Source organism: Kryptolebias marmoratus, linkage group LG15 (genome assembly GCF_001649575.2).
Source record: "Kryptolebias marmoratus isolate JLee-2015 linkage group LG15, ASM164957v2, whole genome shotgun sequence".
NCBI classification, from domain to species: domain Eukaryota; kingdom Metazoa; phylum Chordata; class Actinopteri; order Cyprinodontiformes; family Rivulidae; genus Kryptolebias; species Kryptolebias marmoratus.
This window is the reverse complement of record NC_051444.1, coordinates 8598811-8624822: the sequence shown is the minus strand read 5'-3', so window position 1 is coordinate 8624822 and position 26012 is coordinate 8598811. Positions and strand designations below refer to the sequence as shown.

General features: G+C 37.9%; 1 protein-coding gene across 2 annotated transcripts in view; it reads right to left on the bottom strand.

Annotated features, from left to right (window-relative positions):
• The window catches only part of myo1ea (myosin IEa), a 44334-nt gene that overhangs the window by 13653 nt on the left and 4669 nt on the right, over nucleotides 1-26012 (bottom strand). For both annotated transcript variants that reach the window (XM_017404831.3, XM_017404837.3), the window contains exons 2-14: nucleotides 16206-16349; nucleotides 14760-14849; nucleotides 13631-13725; nucleotides 10058-10145; nucleotides 8273-8362; nucleotides 7352-7483; nucleotides 6448-6582; nucleotides 6084-6216; nucleotides 3006-3202; nucleotides 2817-2897; nucleotides 1691-1777; nucleotides 1505-1588; nucleotides 606-773 (exon numbers count right to left, since the gene is read on the bottom strand). In XM_017404831.3, the coding sequence (XP_017260320.1) occupies nucleotides 606-773; nucleotides 1505-1588; nucleotides 1691-1777; nucleotides 2817-2897; nucleotides 3006-3202; nucleotides 6084-6216; nucleotides 6448-6582; nucleotides 7352-7483; nucleotides 8273-8362; nucleotides 10058-10145; nucleotides 13631-13725; nucleotides 14760-14849; nucleotides 16206-16349 (1524 nt within the window). The remainder of the gene's footprint in view (nucleotides 1-605; nucleotides 774-1504; nucleotides 1589-1690; nucleotides 1778-2816; nucleotides 2898-3005; nucleotides 3203-6083; nucleotides 6217-6447; nucleotides 6583-7351; nucleotides 7484-8272; nucleotides 8363-10057; nucleotides 10146-13630; nucleotides 13726-14759; nucleotides 14850-16205; nucleotides 16350-26012) is intronic.

Below are 26012 nucleotides of genomic sequence, written 5' to 3'. Positions count from 1 at the left end.
ACTGTAGGTCGAGATGGAAGGAATGTTTCGAGCGCAGTCATGGGAGCCTCAATCCTTTATTGCAAGGCTCATTAAGCCTGCGGCATGAGTGCCAGGCCGAGGCCACCGCACATCTGAGGGATGACACGAGACGACCTCAGCTACCCCACCGCCGAAATCTACACAAACACAAAAAGGCTCGCAAACTGTATCATCTTATTTAACAAGGACTGATAAACCCAAATGACTTTGATATCCTTATGTTAGGAGGAAGGAGGAGTTGTTTTTTCAAGTGGAAATCTTAAAGGGATCAAGATGCGACGCAGACTCCAGGATTGAAGCACCAGCTGCACAACTGGTGTTTTTGACAGCTCATACAGAGAGCAGCTCCCTTACCAAAACCATAAAAAATAATAAGTTTCTATTTTCAGAACTTTCATTTCAGCTTCCTGTTTCAGACTGTATATATATATATATGTATATATATAAACATATTACACCTGACACCACAGCAAAGACAAGTGTACAGATGGATGTTTGAGTCTTTCTGATTTGATTTCCAGTTGTTTCCAAACAAACCAAACTCTCATTAAACCATGACTGACTCTCAGCGAGGGCACACTGACCTTGCCAGCGTAGTGATGGATAATGAAGCCCTGGTTCCAGCTGTTGAAGTGCTCGTGTGTTTTGATCTGGACTCGGAGCTTCTGCAGCATGGTCTGGTCGGCCCCCTCGCCCACCGCATGCATGGTGGCACACACGTCATCCAGGACGCACATGACGCCTGGGGGATTCTGGGGACACGGAAAAAACAGCTTTGATGCCACAAACTGAGCTATAAACTTAAAGCTTCAGAGTCATTGCTAATTTCTTTAGTTCACCTAACAGATAAACCTTTTATATTAATATTTTAAATCACAAAACGTTCAAGAAACGTTTTTACTACAAACTTCGCACCTCAGTTATATAAACTAACTCGCAGTGGAAGCCTCACAGGGGTTTTCATCAACAGCCTTTTGAAGTTTTTCAAATTTTAAAAAGTCACAAGTTAACTTGTTCCTGAATTAAGCAAAGAGCTGAACTGTCAGACACTGAGACAAATCCCCTGCCTCTCTCTGATGGGGGGCTTGGTTTAAAGCCCTCGTTGTGGATTTTGTGGATTAGGCTTCTAAGGACAAATGAAAAAACTCAAATTAAGAGACATGTTGGCACATTTGAGAATAAGAAGCTGGAAATCTAAAAGAAAAATCTTAAATTATAACAAAACAGCAAACGCTGTCCATCACAAGTTCACAAAGCCCAGCATGTTTGGTTCAAAAACCAAAATATTACATTTATGATCACATCTGAAATTCTTACTTTAAACAATAAAAACATGCTTGGCATCATCTGTATCCTATTTTTAAATCAGAAGTCTATTCACAACTGATCAGTATTCAGATTTAGATCTATAAAGAAGAGTGCATGGTTAAATAGTTAAAAACTCTTCTGTAATCGTGAGTTTAATGCTTCCCCATGTAATCACCTTGCTCTCAATGAGATCGCACACAATCTTGTTGTTGAAGTAATCTATAGGACTCCACTTGATGCCCTCCTGCACATACTCCTCCTACAGGAAGTGAAAAGAGTCAAACAGGGAATTTAACAAATATGCAACAAACATGGGAAACAAAACTTCTGCCCAAAGTGAAAGAATGTGGAGAAACATCACCTGCTCGGCCTTCAGAGTCAGCTCAATGAAGATCTGCTGGAGCTTCTCGTTCACAAAGTTGATGCAGAACTGTTCAAACCCATTTTTCTAAGGAAGAGGACACAGTTAATATGATCCAAATGAGCTTTGTCTGAAGTAAAATCTGGATAATCTGCATGTTCACTGAGCTTTGTTCAGTATCTCTAGAGGCTGTCAGACTTTAAAGCAAGGCCACATTGCATTTTTAGAAAATTATGCATTATTGTGTGAAAGCTGATTCAGAATTCACACACTTGTTTTTAATTTTCCCTACATTTTTTGCTAACTACTTCTGCATACTTTGTGCCGTTTCAGCCATTCATGCATCAAACACTCAGCTTGTTCAGGAAATTGGTGCTTTGAGTTTTGTTTCTGTAACTTTTATACTTTACAAAAATATATAACTTTATTTACAAATAATTTCCCCATAAGAATACGTTGAGATATCTTCAAATCCTTCATAATACAGTTCTCTTTGAAATCTGCTCCAACATAGAAAGATCTACATCTTCTGATGCTACTTTTAGCTTTCAGCTACTGTTAGATATTTTTTAGCTTTTAGTAAGCTTTTTTAGTCTTAGCTTTAAGCTAGCCTTTTGCTTCTTTTAGATAGGTTTTTGATACTTAAAGCTAGCTGTCTGCTACTCTTAACCAGCCATTGGCTAATTTTAGCTGGCCATTTGTTACTTTCAGTTAGCGTATTGCAACTTTTAACTTCTAACTACCATTTTGTTACTTTTAGCAAAACGTTTGCTCCTTTAAGTTTTAGAAAATGCAATTTCGGTAGTTAAAATAGAACCCCCCTTCAACAGAGATTGTTTTGTTTTAAGATTAAAATTTTTTTGCAGACCAAAACCTTTTTAAGAACACTCCAAAGGTCAAGACCTCTCATCAGCTGAACAAAACAAAAAGTAATCTGATTAAAATTAAAAAGCTGCCGTCTCAATCAGGAGATGGAACTTAATCCACATACTTTAAAAATTAGTCTTATCCTCTGTGTTAAATCTGTTTAAATGCTAAAACCAGTTAATCCAACTCATGTGTTGCTGCAAAGTAAAGCTCTAGGAGTCATGAGTCAGCCTGAGAAGAAACCAAAATAAAAACTTACTTGGAAAATTTCAAATCCATAAATGTCCAACACGCCGATGTTCAACTCCTGATGATCCTTCACCATGGCTCTGTTGATCGCCTGAAATCAAAGGATTATTCTCAGCAAAGTAATACACACTGTCAAAGTAATAATGATGACAATCCCACAAATTTAATAATCTATGGCAGTAAAATGGCGCACTCATACCTCGACCAGGAAGTCAAACACACGTGCATGCAGGGCCTTGGAGAGGGCATCCCGTGTGTAACACGCCTGCTCCACGTTCAGGGTTACGTCAATAGACTCCACAGCGTTGCCCCACTTACTGTCCATCTTTCTGCTCGTCAGCTTCTCTTTCAAACGGTTCTGGTCAATGCCGAGCAGAAACGCAGGAAAAGCTAAAACTAATAAAAGAGAAGAGAGGACAAAAACATTATGGAGTGAATGTATTTATAAATGACAATTTTACTTTCTTTCTCAAAGCAGAACTTTCATAAAATCATTAAAAACTGTTCAGTGGGATTAACAGTAATAGTTCAAACATTAATGCCCATTTAAAGATTCATTACTTCAATCATTTTAATCACAGCTACAAGTCGAGGTTTGGACCTTTGAGTTGGACAAAAACAAAACTTGTTAGGCCATTATTCCCCCAAAAATATTTTTTTTGTTTGAACTATAAAACAAGACATATTTTGCACATATTTTGATAAAATATATGTCATGATATATTCAGTTGCTGATTTCTTTCTTTTTTTTTTACATTCATAAGAAATAACGCCATACAGCGTTAATACTATGCTGTGCTCCAAAAAAGCGAAGACAAACTTTTATGAAAACCAGCATGCAAATTGGCAGGAATGTACTCATTCGATCGTTTACGTCCTGCAAACTTTGCATATTAGTGAGTCACTAAAAGATCTCTGACAGATCTTTTGTGCTTTATTTGTTCTGACAAAGCATCAACACCTCATTATGTTATGACACAAAACAAAGAATTTTATGACTGAACAGTGTACAATTCTCCTCTGTAGAGAAATCATAAACCATAAGATTATTAGTAATGAGCAAACTCTTAAAAATAAGCTGTGCACACTACAGGCTATTCGCCATGATCTGGCGTTGATATTGTCCCCAGAGAGCCCCTCCCTGCCTTATTACAGTGACTCACTTCCCCTAAAAGGAAATAACTCTCAGGCTTGCAGACTCACTGCGTCTGGGAATGCATCATAGCTACCGTTTTGGGACATTAGGCTGTGACTGACTGTACATTTCACTCATGAGGAAACTTTGGGTTTGACAGGACATGCCATAAATGTGGTTGTATTACATGTACCTATGTCTGTAACTGTTGGGAACACAGCGCTGACCCAGAATAGATTTGTTAGTCAAAGCAGCAGAGAATAGGAGCATTAGCACCTCCCTTTAGCCAAGTTTACAATAAAGACATTTGAAAAAAAGAAAAATATAAAATCTGAACCCGTCTTTGCACATCTGAACAGTGATGTTTGAAGGACCCCTCAGGTGTCTTTCTTTTGTGATGCATATTTCTTTCAATGTGGCACAAATCTGACCTGCTGCAGGTGTTTTGCTACAGTATCAGCTGAGACATGTCCTTTTAACCTCATCTGATGAAAACAAACCCAAAACTGATCAGCATCTGAATGACTGAACCGTATTACTTTAACAGGTTGATGAATCTATAAATGTTACATATTTCATGTCTGAAAATAACTCAGAACGTATTAAACAGAATTTTTCAGCTGTTATCTGTTCTTCTTTAATAGAAAATAGAGAAATGGTATTTTCGGTGAAAATGCAATGTGAATGCTGAGTGCTGAATTACTTGTTGAAGGAGTTTGAATTTAAAAGGTCAAATTAGCTTAACTGTATCTAAATGCTAAAACTAGCTAAATAAACACCATTCATCCATCTTTTTCTGTGAAGGTTTGCACAGGAGTGAAGGCGAATAGTACACCATTTTTCATGCGAACATAATGGCAGTTAAAACAGCTTGTTTCGAAACTGTAAATGATCAACAGGCTTCATAAAACAAAACATTTACCTGGTAGACATGCAATGCTACACCAGGAAACAATAAAAAAAACAACAGGCTAAAAAAGGTTCAGTTTAAAGTGTGAAAGTTAACGTTTATGATGATTTACAGCTTACTGGGGTCTGAAAACTGTGAAGATGTTACAAATTAATTTAATGCTAATTACAGTCTCTTGGCAAACTCCAAGAAGTAACAATAAAAAGAGTGTCAGTTTCTGTCTTAAACTGCGTTGATCTGCACACAAACACAGACACAACCAGTAACAACCAGAGCCGTGTGTCAGACGCAGAACAAAGTCAAGGAGAATCTCAAACAAACAGACCTGCTGATAACGAGGAGCCTGCAATTCAACACCAACACAAACAGCTCGGTTTTCACCGCTACTACACAATATGAACCCGACTACCTGTCCAGGTAGTTAAGATTCGCTCTTCTTCTGAGAAAAAATACAACCTGTATAGTGTTTACTTTGGTTATTAAACTCCAAAAATCTAATGAATCCTACCTACACTGTACATTTGCAACAGAGCCTGGCACAAAGATCACTGTGCTTACACTTCATTTAGAACCACTTTATGTGCAACACAGTGCAATTTTAGCACAGAAAGGGGGAACTGAGAGAAATGGGAAAGTCTGGGATTATGAAGCAATGCTGTGACGTCTGAACAGAGCTAAATTTGTCCACTGGCTCTTTCATCTGCACAGTTTAAGTCAGAAAGAAAAAAAAATAAAAAAATTAAGAAGCAGGAAAAGGCACGAGAGAAGGTGACTGAGAGAAAAGTATTTTCCTAAAAGCCTTCGCCCTGTGACAAAAAACCCAGACCTGCAAAAATAGCTTTTATTTTCTGGTAATCGAATCTGGGCTGGATTACTTGAGACGCCTGGCTGCAGCTCAGTATTAACACAGCAAAGATTTAGGGCGTAAAAGTGGTGAGAAAAAAAAACATTCAACCCAACTAGCCTGAGAAGGGTAGCTCAGGACACTGGGAGACATTCTCAGCTTGCCTGCAGCATCACTTCCTACCAACATTATAAGAATAGAACGATAGTCTTTCACAGGTTTGTTCTGGATCACTTTCACCTTTAATCTGATGAAAAGTGTCCCAAGAATAAAGGAGTGTTTCACTTTTTGTTTATCCGTTTCTACCAATTAAAAAAAAAAATCTTAATAATTTAAAAATTGTGGGAAAAGGTCTTAATGTAGTTTTTGTCTGCTTGAGCACACTTACACTCTTCACTCTCCACAGCAGCGTAGTTGCCCGATTCCTTGAACGTGATGTTTCCCAGGTGAAGGACTCCAGCCACAATCTGAACCACCAAGGAGCTGTCCTCCGCCGTGATGCCAATCACATCCATGGCATGCTGAGAAGGCAACAGGGGAGGAAAAATAACATGCTAAATCAGGGCTACAGCGTGGGCTCGCTCACTAATGTGTCCTCTAATTACTCCTGCTGCGGTCACACCGATCAACAAAAACAGGAAGAGCTCATTGGAAAAGAAAACAAAGGAGGATGGTGAAGGAGAGGCAAGAATGGACAGGCTGCATGAATTCACAGCCCCGCTGAGGCTGCTGCTGTCTGAGTCTGAGCGTACCACCGTCTCCTTGAAGTCACTCTTGTCGTTGATGTCGTCCACTTTGTAGGAACCGGACTGATTGAGGTAACTGTAATAATCCAGGCTTGTGATTCCCAGGCTGCTCTTCTGTTCTTCAGTGGCTCCTTCTATCAACTGTTAAGCAAAAACACTTTGTTTGCGTGTTTAACAATTAAAGATGTGACTCTGTTGAAGATTTAATGTAAAAAGACTACAAATTACTCCCTAAATAGCCTAAAATTAAGTAATAAGCATTCGTTTTTTACTTCAATCAAGGGGAATGTTTATTTCTTTGTACACTTTCAGTGAAAATAAGCTCATGCACATGTATTATTAGGCAGCCTTACTTGACCATTATACCATTTTTAACCCTTTTATGACTGTTATTTTAATCTCTTGTAACAGTTACGGTAAAAGCATGCTTTTAGCACTAATTTTAAATTCCTCCTCTTAAAATCCAGAATGCTGTCCTGACTTCAACTCTGGCAACCATGAAGGTAAAGTAAATTTCAAAGCTTTTCAAATGATGAGACAGCTCAGATTTTAAACCAGCATTTAGCGACCACCAGATTCTAATCTGCCAGGAAAAATCTATAAAATATTTTACAGGTAGATGATAACTTGGATCATATTTAAGAAATATTTCTGGGCAGATCATGAAAACAATGGTGAATACAAACAATCTAAGAAACTTATTAACCCAGAAGCCTAAACATAAAAAGGTAGTCTTACATAAAATATTAAAAAAAAAATTTCAAACAAAATTCTGATTCATAAATTTGTGCTGTTTTTAATTTAATTCTACTTGTTTTGAATAAGTTGTGAGGAATAACTCAACTTTTCTACTTTTTGCTGGATTGTTGAACACCAGATGGAAAAAACTGACTTTTTTTGTTTGACTCACCTGATAGAATATATGGAAACTCCTTTCTCCAGGATTCCTCATGACGACGCGAGACTTCTCCAAGAGAAAATTGGAAATTTTCCCTCCATCTGGCTCTCCACCGGAACTGAACTGGATCTCAAAGTATTTTCCCTGTTGGATCAAAGCAGTTGTTTTTCAGGATTAAAATATAGTTTAAAATATGCAGCTACATGGTTTGAAAACCTGGCATCCGGCCCTTCCAAAGTTGCTAGTGTGTGTGTGTGTGTGTGTGTGAGAGTAAATTTACTGCATATAAAAATCTGATCCTGTGTCTCGTGGTGCTCTGGACTCCAGACGGGCCTGTAATGTATCTGTTTCATTCAAGTCGAGAGAAGAGGCCCAAAACTGAACAGAGACACTATTTATTCAAAAAGAGCTGTGATCTGAGGCCATCACTGCCAAAGCAATCTATTTTTCCTCCAAAATGGTTTAAAATATCTTCATAAGATCTGCTTTGTATGGAAATATGAAATGGATCCAGTTAAGCAGGTGAAGAATTATGAAAAAGTTTATTTTCCATCGTAGAAAAGCAGCAGAGGAGGTGAATGAGTGGTTCTACATGTGTTTTTTTTTTTTTTCTGGTTAACCAGGACACATGTGAGGGTTACTGCCTCGTGCAAGAAAACAGAAAGCAGAAGATAAATCTTTGTTTTCAAAAGCCTCAGCTTTGATCCAAAGGTGTGCCACAAAAATCCTTCTGGAGTCACATGCCCGTAAGGCGTGAAATGTTTTTTAAGCAACACAATGGAGGAGTTGCATTGCTAGTTTAAGAACATGAGATGTAGGGAAGGTTTTCAAAGCCACTTTTAAATGCACAGCTCCTGTTTGAGTTTTACGTGTTTTTATGAGTGGAGCCGCTTTGATTCACAAAAAGTGGAGCGCGAGCGATGAAAACCTTACAAATCTGCTGGAGTTGTTGTTCCTCAGAGTCTTGGCGTTTCCGAAGGCCTCTAGGAGCGGGTTGGACTGCAGGATGATGTCTTTGACGTGCTGCACAGAGAGAGAGAGAGAGAGAGAGAGAAAAAAAGAAAAACTCATTGCATTACACACAGAAACAGCAGGTAGAGACACACCACAACATTTCACACCCTCAGCGACAGGCTGCTGCTTACGTCTTTGGAAGTTTCCACTCAATGTGTGTGTGTGTGTGTGTGTGTGTGTAAAGACACACACACAAATACACGTCTACAGACAGCACACACAAAGTCTGGAGGACATTATCTTTCCTGTGAGCCATGTGCATGTCAGAGACACATGAGTTTTTAATCTTTTCAGCAGACAAAGAGGTTCCCTCTTCCATTATTGTTTGAAGTTGAATGGAATCCTTTTCTTCTGTTTAAACTTACTCCTTTTGCGAGACACAAAAATGAACACTTCACCTTATGCTTTTACTAACATTTCTGTGAAAACAGATGAGTTTAAAACTGTTCAGGCAGGTGACAAACAAGTGGCGGGAAATTAGTATTTATGAATTTTACTTTATCAAATCCAAATTAAGCAATAAAACACATGTGAGAAAATGTCCAAACCAGAAAGAAATTGTGAAAATGAGAAATAATTCTGAATATTAAACAGAAAACCAAACTTCTAATGAGTATTCTGAAAAGATTAGACAGATTGTTCTCGTATATTCTGACATGTTTTTAATTCTAGTTTTCTATTATATTTTATTACCCTGTTTGACTAAACTGTAATTTGGGCCAACTTCAGTTGTTTTTATATCTCCTAAAGAATACATTCATAAATAAATATTGTAGAGGTATAACATGTTGAATTAAACTATTCAGAAACAACCCAATGTTGAATTTAAAACGTGGAAATCATTTCTGATGCTGTCTTGATGGTAGCAGCTGTGAGTGGACTAAGTATTAAAAACCTTCATGGTGCAAGTACTTCCTCATCAAACTTCAGGTCTTTATCGAGCTTAGGGAACTGGACATCTGTTGGTTTTGGGGGCCAGCAGATGGCTGAAGGGGGCAGGCTGCAAAACTGGCTGCTGATGGAGTTTGGACTTCAGCTGCTTATTTCACTCATTTTCTGTCAAGTTCCCCTACCTGATCATGACAACATATTAAAAATGAGGAAAGTGGACATAGAGAGGACAAAAGAAGAAGCGTCACACCTTAAAAAGAAGGAATAAAACTATCTACAGGAGATGAATTTTATCTGAAAGTCACATTTTTAAGAAACAGGGGAAAAGAAAACAGCAAAGGCCTTAAATGGACCTGAGACATGTAATAACATACCATCCTTTAGATGATTGACCAAGTTTTCAGCTAATAACTAGCTGAGATTTACCTTGTTGGTGCGAAAATCCTATTGTATGTGTCTAACTGTTATCTTTGGCATTTGTTATAGATTCAACTAAAGAAATGGGAACAAAGAGGCTGCTGGTACTTAAAGATAAAATTTAAAATAGGTTCTGTGCAAAGTTGACTATGATGTGTAAAAACAACACTGGACTGGATTGTCCTTTAAATTTAGGAGCTTTTATTAGGACTCAATGGTTCATGGGTCTCTACTTTTACATTTTGTGTGAAAATAACAGTTAGGACCTTTATATCAAGAAATATAGACAATTCCAAAATGTTGCAGACACGACTCAACAGTCTTCAGTTATCACTCAATTTATGCAACAAAGCATTTGATAAATAAATGATGATGGCCGAAGGCAGCTCTTCTCACCTGTACTCGAGGGCCGCCTCCTGACACTTTGGAGATGTATCCCATGATGTATTTGGCTGCCACCGTCTTCCCTGCTCCGCTCTCTCCACTGATAAACAAAAAGTAAAAATTTAACAACTATATTTTCTCAAACAAGTATTTTGGAGACATATTTAAATAATAAATAGTTCACATTTATATAGAGACGATTTAACCTCTCCAGGTTCCACAAGGCGCTTTAAACTACGACTCTTTCACCCTCACACACATTCAGTGCTTTCTGTTATATAAATTACACTTTCTATGTTCTCAGTTCCACATTAAGCAGATCAGAGGCTGTGGAGGGGTGGGGGTGAGGTTAGGGACGGGGATTAAACCCCTGAGTTTTCAACTGGAAGGCGACCTCCCCACCACTGGGGTAAAGCTGCCCCACAAATGCATCAAAATCCATGTGACGCCTGGCAATCTGCTTAGACATCATGTTAAAGGCAGGTCCTTCCTGGTATTTTAATCATTTAGTGGACAGAAGCAGCAAGTTGTGAAAGTTCAAAGTTTATTTGAACTCCTACTTACCGAAGCTGCGATCAACCATGACCAAAACATTTGTCAATAATTTCCAGATCCATGCAGATCTGAAGATAACAGCTAAGAATAGCTTCATGTCTCTGTCAGTGATTGAGTCCATGATTCTCTGCGTCTGTCCACCTAAACAGGTTCGGTTTTCATTAGTGTTAACTGTATTTGATGCACCCAGAAGCAAAGCTCACCTCAGCTACAAAAAAAAGAGCAAAAGACTCTTTTATATCTGAGCAGCTGAATGTGCAGCCATAAAGAGAATGATTCTGTTTTGTTTACATATTTTATCCATCCTTTCCCTCACTTGATCATTACCTCCTTGCCTTTCACTGTGCCATGGTCATGCTCATGTTGCCACATGCGGTTTGGCAGCCACTGACGGAGAAATCTGTTTTATTTTTTGAGCCTGCGCCCTAAAGTAGAGTCAAGTTAGTGCAGCCACTGTAAGAAACACAGCTGCAGACTGTTAAGGGGCTGCCAGAGGAAGTCATGGGAGCAGCATTATTACATTGGAGTCTCTGTACGGCTGCTCCCATCCCCCTAAGTAACTCCCTGTTCCTACCAGATCCTTCAGCTTTATCTGGATTTCCCCGGTGCAGCTTGAAATCAAGTAACAAGAAGAAATGTTCTGCTTTGCTTTTAATCTCAGACACACTCTGATCCCAATCTGAAAGTATTGTTTCTCCTTCTGAAAGTTATTCTTTGATGGGACTATTTTAAGCACAAGTTTCAGAGTGAGTCCTTCTCTTTTGGCCTCAGAAACAATGAAGTTTGAATACTGAAGGATTTGTGAACTTCTGCAGCAACAAGTTATTAACCAAATAAGGACAAATGCTACTCAATACCATGCAGAAGGAAGTATTAGCTTTTACAAATTATCATAAATTTAAATGATGGAATGTGCACCCAATACAAGATTATCTTTTTTGGCAGCAGTTGTCTATAAACAGCATTCTTGAAAAAAATCTTCGACTGATAATCAAGGACCCCATGGGAATCTCATTGCAGTAATGTGAAATGTCACACTCAGAGCAAGTGTTGTGAATAACTCTATTGTTGTGTTGTGAATAACTCTCAGCTGATGCCACACCAGATTTTAGGTCAATATTTGTTAAAATTACTGCAAAAGTTAATCAGTTGTAGATGTGCATCCAATGATTAATTTCTGAGAGTTTCATTAAACATCATCCAGTGGTTTATGAGATATTTTGCTCATAGAGCGGCTAACCTCACTTCCTTGTATTTTTGTTCCACATTTTATGCATCATAAAGGTTAGAGCTTTCTGAATCTGGCTTCTGAGGCATCCGACTGTAGCTGCAATACTTAATCTAAAGTGTGGCACAAGCTTTTTGAAAATAACACGACGCATTGTTCATTCAACCCCAAATGCTTCATTTGCTGCCCTCACTTCCTTGGAGAGGAAGAAGAAAAGGAAGGCCACATCAATGAAACAAAAGACTTAATGCACACAACATGTACAATGAAAACAAGAGTGGCCTGCCAAAGAAAAACAGAAAACAATTAGTGCCACAGCTGGAGTCAAAACCACCCACTGAAAGTCTGAGGAAGGTGGACAGAAAAGGTCGACCGCATCTCACTGAAAGGTTTCTAAACAGGTGAATGGGCGACGTCTCCCTGCCAATGCAACCAAAAACATCACATCGCTACCATTGTTATATTTATAGATATTGAGCTAAAATCTGATGTGGTAGTAGCTGAGAGTCATCCCCAATATATACTGCGAGATCTGTCAACAAAGAGTTCATGTGTTTCTGTCAGAACCTTCACAGATATAAATAAAATAAAAAAGTTTCAGTTGAACCTTAACAAAAAGTCATGAGTCTAATTTAATCTAAGATCGCTGGAAGATGTGAAACTATGACATCAGCTGTTTTAGATCATCTTTTAGATATATGATCCAGATGTCAGAGGAAAGTCACATCAGTCACATACTGTAATAAGGAGGAAATAAACAAGTATGTACAATCTACCATCTATTCAAATAACAGGAATTCAAGGATTCCTAACTGAACCAAATACTTTATGCTGACATTCCTTTATCATCAACCAACTCATTTTCCTCAGTAAATGTGAGAAGGAGCCATCACAGACTGATGCTAACCACAATGCACGGCCAGCAGTTTACTGCAGTCTTTGTTCGCTGAGACTTAGTTCATCACGAAACCACTTTTAAGCTTCTGTTTGCTGATTTAGTTGCTCATAAAATCCACTTCAGCGCATTTATGAAGCAACTGCTGGCTGTCCAAACAAGCCAGAGTGCTGAAGCAGGATCGTGCATCATGAGGTAAGAGATCCGGTAACCACGCTGCTTAGATAACACAGGATAAAGCCTCAGCCATGACACCACGCATTTCCCTTTGTAGATTTGTAAGGTTAAAGCTCTTCACCAGCAAACTCAGCAAAAGGCTTCAAAAGTACCTAAAACGTTCCTAAACCTAGGAGGCCAGTAAATCTGAGCCAAGAAGCTGCAGGTGTTTTTCTACTTAAACCAGGAAGTTCTTTAAAAATACACCACAACAGCTGCTTTGTTTCCATCTTACATCCTGAGTTAACTTGGTCCAGATCCAGCTGTTCTTTTACTCTTTTCCTCGTTTAGATATTAGCAACATTTTATTCCTCATTTCAGATTCAACTAAAACTAAAAAGAAGACTGTGGGAAAACACATAACAGGCACGCCTTTCTCGATCGGTCAGCTGTAGCAAACGCTGTTGTGGAACCTGTTCGGTCTCCTGTTGCACCTTCATTTATTAGCATAAGCTAAACAGCCTGTCGGCTTTGTGATCTCACAGATCAGATTGCACAGGAAATCGCCACTGACTGTCTAACACATTTGCATTCTGGATATATAACAAGAAAATATGAATAAAAGGGTAAAAGTTACAGGAAAATGCTGCTATTAAGGGAGCTGTTGCATAATTTGGTTGGCACATCTCATTAGTTCATGAAGCAAAAAAGAAAGGTGACGAATGAAATGACAGTAATGTGAAAGTCTTACCTGATGATGACACATTGGTTTTCCCGGTCAATCATCATATTTCTGTACATGTTATCTGCCAGAGCGTAGATGTGAGGAGGGTTCTCATACTGAGCCTACAAGTCAGTAAAAGAGTTTTATTAAATTCAGTAATCAGGATGAAAATCATCGGGTAAAAAGGTAAAAAACTTAAAATACTTTATATCTATTCCTTAGATTAACTTCCATTAAAAGACTAAAAGCAACCAAAAAAAATTCTTCATGACTACATAACAAAAAGTTGAAATATTTTGCAAAACTGTCAATGATTTAAAAAATATTTAAACCCCGTTTTTAACTGCAGTTCAAACAAAGATATCATAAATTATCAAAGTTGAGTAATTTTTTTGTAAATGCTGATTTTTTTTATTTGACACCTGCAATAGATTAAAAAAAACAACTTGAAACCAAGGCGTGTTAACCGCTGTGTTGCACTGCCTCCATTTAGAAAAAAAAAACACTCTTTAAGTGTTTGAGAACTGAGGAGACCAGCTGGTTTAGTTTTAGGACTTGAGTGTCTCAGTAGTTTTCAGGAGGTGACAGGTTTGAACCACATGCAGACCAGTTTAGCATCCAAATTCTTTCTGTTAAGCCGTGATGATGTGAAATGTTCAGAAAGCAGCAGTTTAGCTGGAACAAAGCTTTTCCATTAAAATACAATGATCAGAAAACTCGGTGTCCACAGTTTAGTACTTTCACAAATATATCAAACAAATCTTCTAATGTTTTCTTCTGTGTGGAACTAAATATGGCACACTGGTGTTCAATCTCTGCAAAAGTCAACTGATGACTTTTGCATGAGTGACACTGAATGTGCTCACAGTCCGTTTTAAAAGCCTTTCAGTCTGTTCCTGGCTTCAGGAATGGAGCCCGGGCTCTGCGGGCCGGCCAAGAGAGGAGGCAGACCTGAACAGGCTGTTCTGTGAAGGTGCTGCCAGCCACACTCAACAGTCGAATCGAGTTTCTGACAGAAACATCTGCGCCAACCAGCTGGAAAGTTTGCACCACATCATTTTTACCACCTTAAATCTCCAAACCCTTTAATAACAAGTCTGTATGTTCTAATGGCTTTTTTTCTTTCCTGGTGATATCATTGCTGGTATGCACTTACCGCTCCTTGATACATCTCTATTTCTTTGTCTCCAAAATATGGCATCTGCTTGAAGGGGTTGATAGAAATGAGCACAGGACCGATGTATGTCTGATAAGATTAGGTGTTAAAGATTATACAAACAAATCAAAATCTTACATCATGTTACAAAAAATGCCTTGAAAGAAAGAATAGACTTAACCACTGAAATAGATACACACTAAAATGCTAACGATGTGAGAAGTTGTGCCGCCATCTTGGTAGGTGCTACGTGGTATCCTTAGTTACTGCCAGCATGGCAGCAGACTAAGGATTTCTAAGGAAAAAAAACAAACAAACAAAGTGTTTTGCCATTAATTGTCCTGAAATGTAGGCCTGAAATATATAAATATTAGTAACATAATAACTTAAATACGAGCAACCAAACTACTTTACCTATTTTATGGCTAAAATCTATATGCTAAATAGTGAATTAGTGTATAAGCTAGACAAAGCTAGTACAATTAACTACATACACTGGTAGCAGAGCTCTGGTTATATACGTAAAGTACCTAAATACTTAAGGAGCAGTATGTACTGGTCTGACTAGAATGATTACAGCATTTAGTAATTGTAATAGGTGTAGCAGCTAGCAAGATATCAGCCACAAATCTTGCTCGTCATTAGTGGCCATTCCAGTATACTTTTATTTGAGTGGATTTAACCTTTACCTCTTTGATGTCATGTGAGGTCAACAGTGTAGAAGCAGCATCACTGGACCTAAATAAATGCTTACAAATGACATGTAATGCTAAACTTTTTTGCCTCGAGGACAAGAAGGCCGCCAACGGCAAATAAAGCTGCTATTGTGGGTGGCCCACAGTGATCCACAGCCTTGGCAGGCAGACCTCCCAGTTCAGGCTATTTAATCGACCCAAAACCAAAGCCTGACTCAGTGGTGAAGGACCTTAAACTGCCAACATTTACTAAACTTCATAATCCTGCGCACGGCCAGAGAGGGAATGAAATTTATGCAATGAGTTGCTTTGAGAACATTCAAAGAGAGTATTCATTCATTCAGCTCGTTGCACGTCATGAACAGCTCATGTGTGGAGCCACAGCTGCATTTAAAACCTTAAATGTGGCATTTGTGCAGCCTACTGTAAGAAAATGTTAACTCCAGGGACACTATTCCAAAGTAGAACCACAATCCAAAAGAGATTTTATCTTTGTTTTATCTAGCTCAGACCTTTTCTTTCACATTTTACACCACGGTGAGACAAACTAAAGCATGTCTGACTCTGGGTGAGGGCACAAACAAAGAAGCCCCTTTCTATACCGGGAATTTGTCACCTTCCAACACTGACCTATTACTCACTGCTAATATCTCACAGTGAATGAGCATTCAGCTTTTCTGGGAACAAGCAGGGACGAGACACTCAGCCATTCCTCACCGGGGTACGAACAGAAAATGTGAGCAAAGGATACAAAGATGTAGTCATCCATGTATCTCTTCTTGAGGTTGTCCACGATGGCGTCCTCATTGATCTTGCTGAGCAGGACCATGTCATCCACTCCGCTCTGTTTGACATTGTGGCTCTGCCAGTGGTACCGGTAGTGCCCTTTGCTCCCCTGAAATGAACACACACACAATTGTTCGGTCACTCAGAAAGACACAAAGACGTGAACAAATCTAGAATCTGGCATCAGGAGTGAACAATAACACAGATGAGGTGATGCAATTTTATCAAAGTGTTGAAATAAGCTGATGCGGCTAGTATCACTCCAAGAATAAAAACTAAATGTGGGAACATTTTCAACTTTCATATGGTGCAAGCTCAGATTCTCAAAAGTGCTTTGTGTTAGAGATGCTCTGACCAAACTTTTATCCACATCCTCACATTCCCGGTTTTTGTTTTAGCTGAGTCTCAGGAGAACTGAGGTCATCCATCATGTGCGATGAGTCAGAATAGTTTGGCTACTGTGGACGGGAGTCACAGTGTGCTGTAATTGGGGCCAGTTTATTTCTTTTGAATGAAGAGCTGCTCAAAGCCACAGAGAGAATTCGTCCACACACAAGTTAACTCTCAACTTCCTCGGGATTCAGTGAGGAAGGCTGAGGATATAACTTAGGAAGGAGCAAAAAAATACTTTAAAGGAAAGACATTGTTCATGCAGAGACAGCAAAACAAATATATAGTAGACAGACACATTAAAGATGTTTTCCATACTATAAATTAAAGAAAATTAGACCATTTTGAGGGTTAAAATATCAATGTTTTCTATAAATTATTGAATAAAAAATATCTTAGTCTTAAAATAGATGATGCAATGTTATTATTGGCTCAAGCTTGAAAGAGAAAAGCACATAAATGCTGCTAAATCTACCAAGTCTGAGTTGGGGGGATCTATTAGATCTGAATGGGAGATACAAATACCCAAGGGATGAAAGTAAGGAAGAAATGGTAGCATCAAGGATTAAAAAGTAACAACAGAGTGCTAAATAAACTGGTGGAAAGTCCTTTTGCCTTTAGTAATTAACTTTAAATGACTAAGTCAAGGAGGAGAGCCAGAAGCATTTAATATCCTCCCGGGTAATTTTATTTTTAACACCAACAAAATAAAACCACTTTACAGACTCAGTTATATGGAGATGTTGGAGAATGTTAACAGCTTTTCAGCCTAATTCAGGAGGAACTTTCCTGTCGGAGGAAAGCAAAAAGCTGCTGCCTGATGAGTCTTCAGATCACACTGTTTTACAACTTTTCAGGTGCAGCCGAAAACACTGTTTACCTCTTTTGGTACTGGTAAAAGGGTAAAGTAAAGTAAAGAATCCATGTGAACGGGTTTGTTTTGCTCCCACTGACTTCATAAAAAGTAAGCTTTGTCTGCATTTTTTTTTTATTCAGGTGGGAAACCAATGTCAAGAGAGAACACTGACATAACCACAAAAGATAAATGCTCAAACATGCCGTGTATAACTTTACTGTGCTATGTCAAGAATGAAAGAAGGCCAAATCAAAAAGGAGAGATAACAAGTTGGAGGCAAAGAAGGGAAATGAAGAATATTCTTCAGCTTGTTTTGTTTGTTTTGCTCAACGAGGCATGTGGACTAAGAAAATATGCGGGAGACTGTGGGAGTAGTGGCACAGAGAAGGAGGGCCACACAAACACACCAAGATATCCAGGAGGCGCTTGAAACAATCGCACTCCCACAGCAGCCAGAGAAGGAGGTGAAGGTATACTGTTCCAGGGTCACCTTAATAAAGTTATAAACCTCTGCACTTAGTTTTCAACCAGGAAAAATAAAGATAAATCATTCTCTGTCACATAACATTTAAACCACCTCATCGGTTTGGATTCAGACACTAAAGGGCTGCACAACATCAGAAACACCTGTGATTGCAACAGCCATGTTGAATATCACTGTGACTTGTCTCTTTTTCACTTTCCAATCTTTACAATTTTGACCTTCATCTTCTAAAACAGCGGTGGGCTTTCATGCCATTGGAACGCCATCTGATTACTAAATCTGTGTTTGCAATTTATTTCAAGCCTTCAAAATGCTGATAAGATTCTACAATGATGATGAATTGTCAATATATCGTGCAGCCCTTTTCACAAACTAGAAATGTTTTGAAATTAAGGACTGGTTGTCATGTTACTGCAAGTTATTATTTTAAGACCATCTGTATCAATCAGCACCACCTCTCTTTGTCTTTTTTTATGATGGTTTTGTAGTTTGTTTACTTATTTTTCTTTGTATTGCTTGGCCATAATAAGTGCTAAGTTTATGTTTGTTTGTTTTTTAAACTGTCCTTCATGTCCGTACTAAAAACATAAGCCCATCTGAGTCCCTACAAATGAAAATAAGTAAATGAAACTAGTATCCTGTACTCTCACACGTTTAATTAGTGACACAACAAACCAGTGCTCTTTATGCAAAACTGCTACTCTTTTTCTTTCCTAAATAATGAAACAAAAACATCCCTTCCTTTTGCTTCTAAAATTTTAAAAAGGTACATTTTATATTTAGTTTTTATGATCCAAAACCATTTCAGCTAATTACAACAGTAAAGTGCAGGTCTGTGGTGGTGGCAAAAATACAGGCGTATACACACAAACACACGTGAGCATAAACACACGGGACATGTGGTACGACATGGAGTGGAGGCATAACAACAGCATCACCATGGAACCGCACACTTCCCTCCAACATTACAAACACAGCAGAGAGAACCGATCTGACATCACTGCAACACGATGATGTCAAAATCTAAATATGTAAAAACTACAATCAACTGTGGTGTAAAAATAAAATAAAACTGAAAAGATCTGATTAGTGTCCTCAGATAAAATACTGTCAGATCACCTAAAACAGAACAAAGATTAATACAAAAGGAATTTCAACACCCGTCCCGATCTATAAGCCCTTTTTTTTCCCCCTTCATGCAAATACCTTCTCCATATATGGAGCGCTGAGTAGCTCTGGCTCAGCGTTCAGGAAATGGCTGGGTTTGATTCAGAATCATAAGCAGCACTTTCCCCCCAAAATTACTCCCTTTTTCTTCCCCTTTTTCCACACCAGAGGAGGACAAACCACGTGCTACAACTAACTGCTCTGCTTTTTAAGCCAGATCTGGAGGGAAAAAAAAAATCTTCTCTAAAATGAAAAGAAAGTGGTAGATCTGTGATAAATGTCTTGAGAAACTACTTGGATACACACAAGTGGCTGACATGTAGAGCTGACCACAAGCGGTGGAAGTAAATATAACACTGAGGCTCATTTGGACCACAAACAGCTCGAGGTTCAGAAGTGAACCACGCCTCCGGGTTAGTCATCAGATTAAAAAAAAAAGAAAAGAAAAAAAAAGGGCATTTCTAATGAAGCCAAGCTTTGAAACAAAATATGCAGCTGTTTCACTGCCATAAAACAGCGTCAAACACTGGGCCAAATGTAAAATGTTGAAAATGCAGCTAAATTTTATGACTTATTCAACAGAAAAATAAGCAGGAGTTACAAAAACAAGACAATAAATCTAAAAACAGCAGAAATGCAGCAAAAAAATCCCAAAACAAAACAAAAAAACAGCATTTACAAACAGACTTTAGGAACAATACAATCATTAAAGATATATTAACATTTATTAAAACAAAGCAACATTGACTACACAAAACACATCACCCTAATAAAACACATTATTTTGTAACATTTTGTTGCAGTATTTCGCCTCGTATCAACAGATTTTACTCCTAATTATTGCCTGCTGCTATGAAAAGTGGGCATTTTTATTGATACTGAGTTAAGATTTAATACGAGAGTAGCTGAGAGTTATCCCAAACTCATATTCTGAGTGCTACCTGATTTTTGGCACAGCGGCGGGTGATATACTTTCATGTTATAATGAGTTCAGGAAAGAATATGTTTTGATACTATTGTGTGATCCAGTTGTAAAAAAAGAATCCCACGGCATTCCAAGTCCAAAACACTGAACAGGAAAGGTGTTTTCTTTCTAAACTGTTACTGACTTTAATTTTCCACGAGATGCTCAGATCAGCAAATGAGACTGTTTTTTTTTTTTTTTGCTTTGTTTTGTTTCTGATCCAAAGACAACCCCACAGTTTCTCAGAAAACCTCCCTGATTCATGCTGAAGATCACATTGTGGTGTGACCACCAACGATCTGCACACAAACATTTGACTGAAACACATCCCTGCAGATGCAGCCAACAGGCACAAAATGCAGGATTCAGGGACCAAACCAGTGGTTTTGGGTGTTTTAGGTCATTACCTCAAAATTATGTATTCTTAATGGTTTTAACAACTACTTTCAAAAGTTTAGACTTTTATTGATATCCTAACTTAAAACTGCACTAAAATGTCTTAATTTTCAGTAAATTTGCTTTGATATACAGTGTGATCACTGAGTTAAGTGTCTTTATTTTCAAATTATAGTTTGTTTCCATGGTGCCTTTTCAGTTTAACATCAGAAATCAGTTTTAAAATCACATTGTTCTTTTTTAAAGCAAGTCTCGTCAGATTTCTGAGCTTACTTGAACGCACCAAAGGACAAGGTTTCTGCTGATTGAGCCGCCAAATGTCTGAAACATCTGAGTTTTTAAAGAGAAAATACAAAATGCTTCAGAAAACAAACAGCTGTAAAGAAACAATCTGCAGTACAACCTCTCTATGAGAATGACTAAGGTGAAAAACAGTCAATGTTGTGTCATGATCTTTAAGATCTGAAACTATAAAGAAAAATGCCACCAAGTTATTAGAAACAGGAAAGGAGAAGAGCTTCAGCAAACAGATGGTTTTTATATGTTAGGTTGAGATCCAAAGTTTCTCTGTTTATTCTAGATGAATCAGAGCTTTGGGAGTACTACTACTCAACAGAATTTCCACCTGCTCGCTTTTGCTGACGTTTGCATTTTGTCAGCGACCACTCGCAGTGTGGAATCCTGCCAGATGATGATAAAACTGCTGACTGAGACAGCTGGCCTTTCCAGTGAAGAGAGAGAAGATAAACAGTGACGAGAGGCAGAGCAGAAACGGAGCTGAAGATGCTGTCTGTGTGCGTTTGAGTTTCATCCAGACTGGATGCTTATTTAGGTCGGGCACACACACATGCTAAAGAGAGGCTGTAATGACTCAAATAAAGATGAAATCCAATTAAAAGATCAAACCCTCAATGATTTACAAGAAAGCAGAAATCTGCTGCTGGGTTGCTCCGTATAATAATTACATGCAATGCTGCAAAACAAGTCAATACAAGAGTTACAGACAAGTTTACTTTCATATCTCAATGCAGTCACAACTCAGCTCAGAGGAGTAAATAAAAAAAGACAACTTGTCTCTTTAATGTCAAACCATCTCGATAAAGTTAGAGCAATACCTGGGCTTTAGTATATTTAACCACTGCGTTAGAAATTAACACATCATTAATATCAAGATAGTCCTAAATCCTTAATTTGTGCAATTATTTGTACAAGAAAACTACTAACTATCAGATTAAAGAGTAGTTCAAACTTAATTAACCAAGCCTTGTGTTTTCAGCCTGTTCTCGTGGAACATTTTTCCATCACATACTGACTTTAGCAGTTTCTCATTTAACTTGCACGGTCTAATTTTAAACATGTTTGTTATAAAGGCTGTTCTGAGTGAAAGACTTTCTTTTTTTTAATTTCTACAAATAGGTCTTTCCTCGGTCCCTAAAAAGGGAAAACTCCGTAAGCTCGATGCTGATGCTCTCATTCACTGGTATCTGAGTGAAGAACAAGGAAAAACATAGACTGAGAAGTATTGTATGAATCGGAATGAATGTGACTTGGACTGTGAAACGCTTTGACTATTCAACTAAACCAAACAAAAAGAGCTATATCTTATGAATGAAGCCCATTTAGCTAAATCCATTCAAAAGCTTTACCAGGCTATACATTATTAAGCTGTGATAATAAGAAAAAAAAAGACCACGCTGTGAAAATGATCTGATGATCAGTGCAGGAAAATAAAGATATTGCTGCTTCCAGGTTTGTTTTTTTGCTTCATGTTGACTGCTCAGCAACACATATAACTAAAGCAACACAAAAGCAAAAACACTACAGAGGAACTTTGTCTGTCTCTTCGTTTTCTTACTTGATGGCGATTTCAACTACCGAGTTCAATTTGGATCAGCAGAAATACAAAAGAAAAGGAAAAGTAGAGCAGAAAATAATGACAGGTGAAACAATGCAGGGTGGAGCAAATAAACTAAAAGACACTTGAGGGCAGGAAATAAAACTGTAACGAGAGATATAAGAAAAGACGTTTTAGAAAACACAAAAAGGATTTTTAAAGATAAAGATACAAAACAGCCACAACCTTTAACAGCTGTGCTCTTTAAGCATCATTTCCCATTTATTACTGTAAACCCCACACACTACCTGAGACACAAATATAACAAATCATAAAGTTCCTGTTCCACCTTTTCAGATCTTTGCAACTTTGATGACCCCTGTATTTATTTGAACGCCATGATTAACCAACCTGAGAATTCTTATTTATAGTGCCACAATGATACGGATCTCAGTGACCTGGGGTCACGTACAGCAGGAAAATATTTTACTGTGAAAAGCCTTGGAAACATGACTCCTGGCTGGGTGTGAAGAGGCTTTGATGCTGCGCCTGAAGTGCAGCGAACACATCAACCACCCACAGAAAAAGTGACACAAGAATCCAATGTTAACAGATACTGTGTGAGCTTAAACACATCTCAAACTTTCAACAGGCAGGTCTTTATCAGAGTATGGTAGAACTCTGGAAGCTTCAGAACGGCTCATTTCAAACGCCTTGGATCAAATCAGCCTTTTAAACGGACGACAGCAGTATTATGGCTGCCAGTAAAATATGATATCAAAGACAGTGTGGTTTAGGGTGGGGTTCAGCTAAAATCCCAAACAAAAGACATGCAGCGAAACACTGCAATGACTTTTTAAAGCAGCGTCAGCGTTGGTGGAAAATAAACTGTCAGCAGTGAGAGCTAGTTCACCGCCATGCTTTGTGCCATGCAGGGTGTCAGGTTTTCTGTAACTAAAATCCAAACCAGCAGAAGGAACTGATCAAACACAAGACCAGTTAAAATGTGGATCTGAGATCATTTTTACATAAAACTGAGGAGAATCAGATGGACACAGTGGATAACAGCAAAGAATGAAAAAAAACCTAATGAAGTTCACTGTTTTACCAGAAATTCGTGATTATTTTCAAAATATTTCACATTTCTTAGAAAGTAGCAAGAGAATCCTGGACTCAGCCCAATTTAAATTTAAATAATAATCTAAAAAAATCTGATACTTAGAAGGGATTTGAGGATTATTCATTATGGGTTTGAAACAACAATTCAGAAATACAGCTTTGATGTCATCATTACTAAAGTTGGCTTCAGTTTACATAAAAATGTTTTGATTTTCATTCTGCACAGCAGACAGAAATATATTTATTTTTAGTTCAAAAATGTTACAGCTGTAACTACCTTAATGAAGCAGCTGTCATGTGAACAGAAAGTTACTAAAATTATCTCCAAGAAAAAAATTTGTAAGCATTTTGTATCCCTGAAGTGTTTCCTTGTTTACTGGAAATTAAATTGAAACATGTTGTAAAACAGAGGCTCATCTCTGAAATACACACCAAACTACAGGAATTTAATCACTGTGCCAAAAAAGGTTTGCATTTTTTCAACCGGATAACATTTCCACACAATGAAGAGCTTCATGTTACCATGAGACAAGGGCTTGGACTCAGACAAGGTGCAACCTTCTAACAACAGCATGTCTTACTTTATGTAATTGAAACTTAAAAAAAAGAAAGCTACTTATTTAGGAGCTCACATAGTGTTCTCTCCTGCAGCTTCACTGGGTGTGGTGCACGCACATTTAAGTTTAATCATCCAGGCAGTTAACTACACAAAAGCGAAAACAGCAATAATGTAGGCAGCTAAATGGATGATGAAGTTGCTAAATTCATGCACAAGCCAGCCTGTACAAGTTCATAATGCATGCTGCTTTTCCCTAAATACACATTAGACAACTGTAAAACATGTTTAGTACTTTGACTAAATGTAAGAAATTCATTTTTAACTTTCCAGGGACATCAGCAGACTATATGAACACTCATATGATTGCTGATTATGTCAAACATTAGTATTGTACATTGTATAGTTTGGCCTGTAATTGGCCTGAATTTACAGAAGCAAGCATTAGTTTAAAAAGATTTGTTTTTTTAAATCATGGAATGCAAACACATTTTATTTTGCATTAATGTGAGCAGGTAACTTGAAGTCTTTAAAGTGAATAAACACAGACTAAAGAGGTTTTTGTCACTTTAGATGCAGCATGACTCAGCTCTGCCACTTACCAGAAAAATCTCAAACCAGCTAATTTTGACTTTGTTTCCAGGGACTTCTTTTTTTATACAATAACTCACAAATCTTTTTTAAAACCGTCTTCCTCATTGGTCACAGTCTACAACTGTGTGAAATATTTCCACAAGGTTTGCACCAAAAATACACAAAAGCAAGCTTTTATCTTACAGCTAACTGATTATTTAGATTTTTTTAAGTCTCCTTGTTCTTATTACCAAGCCAGAGTACGGTTAACAAACCTTAAAAAACTCCAGCAACATTCATAGTTTTATGTGTGACGATTACAAGCTAGAAAAAAGAGCAAATAAATAGCATCCTTACAATAACAACTCAGTGGTAATGACGCTGAGCATAATGAAAACACTGAAAGTACAAAGTAGCCTTTTCAGCAAGGCTGCCATGTTTGAAGATCTGAAAGATTTCCAACTATTGGGTTTTATAACATATACAGCCAGAATCAGTGCATCTAAATGTTTGCTGGGGTTCTTAATTTCCTCTCGGGTCACAGAGGCTCGTCACTTGAGTTTTGAAGAATCTGTGCCATAAATTTTGGATACAAAGTGGGCCAAGGCGGGTATGTTGTGGGCAACAAAATAATGTGCACAGCCTAGAATACGTGCACACAACACTGAGACGTAATTTTTAAAATTCAACCGGTCAAAACACATATATGTGCAAACACTCAGAAGTCAGTGAGACTGCAACAGATTTGTTTTGTTTCTGTCAAGCACAGTGACCTTAAGGCTCAGTTTATGGTTGATCATCTGATCGACTGTCTTTTCAACCACCTGGCTTGTTTGACATTCTCCTCACCTGAACCAGTCCACAGGTCCGTTCAGGTGCAGGCTATAGGATTCTGTGACTGAGTTCACTGAGAGCATCTACAACAATAGCACTCCTGTTCAAAAGGTGGCAACAAAGGCACGACAGACAAAGAAGATTGCAAGAATAATCACAATCAGAGGAAAAAACACTGACTCTTTTATTATTTTGAGGAAATACTGTGCTTTTACATTGCTTTTGGACTAATAATGACTGAGGGACTAGACAAATATAAAAATTGTGAAAACCTACAAAGCAAAACAATTCATTTTTAATAACACTAACAGGAAACAAGCTAATTCTAAGGTTTGCCACAAAAATCCCATGTGGTTTTGATTGTAGGACCAATACTAATAGAGTCTACCTGTGAGGAAATCTGACTCAACAACAGCTATCAGTCATACAAAACCCCCTGCAAATGACAGAGTAAAGACATGTACAGGTGCTGGTCATAAAATTAGAATATCATGAAAAAGTAGATTGATTTCAGTAATTCCATTTAAAAAGTGAAACTTGTATATTATATTCATACATTACATACAAACTCATATATTTCAAATGTTTATTTCGTTTAA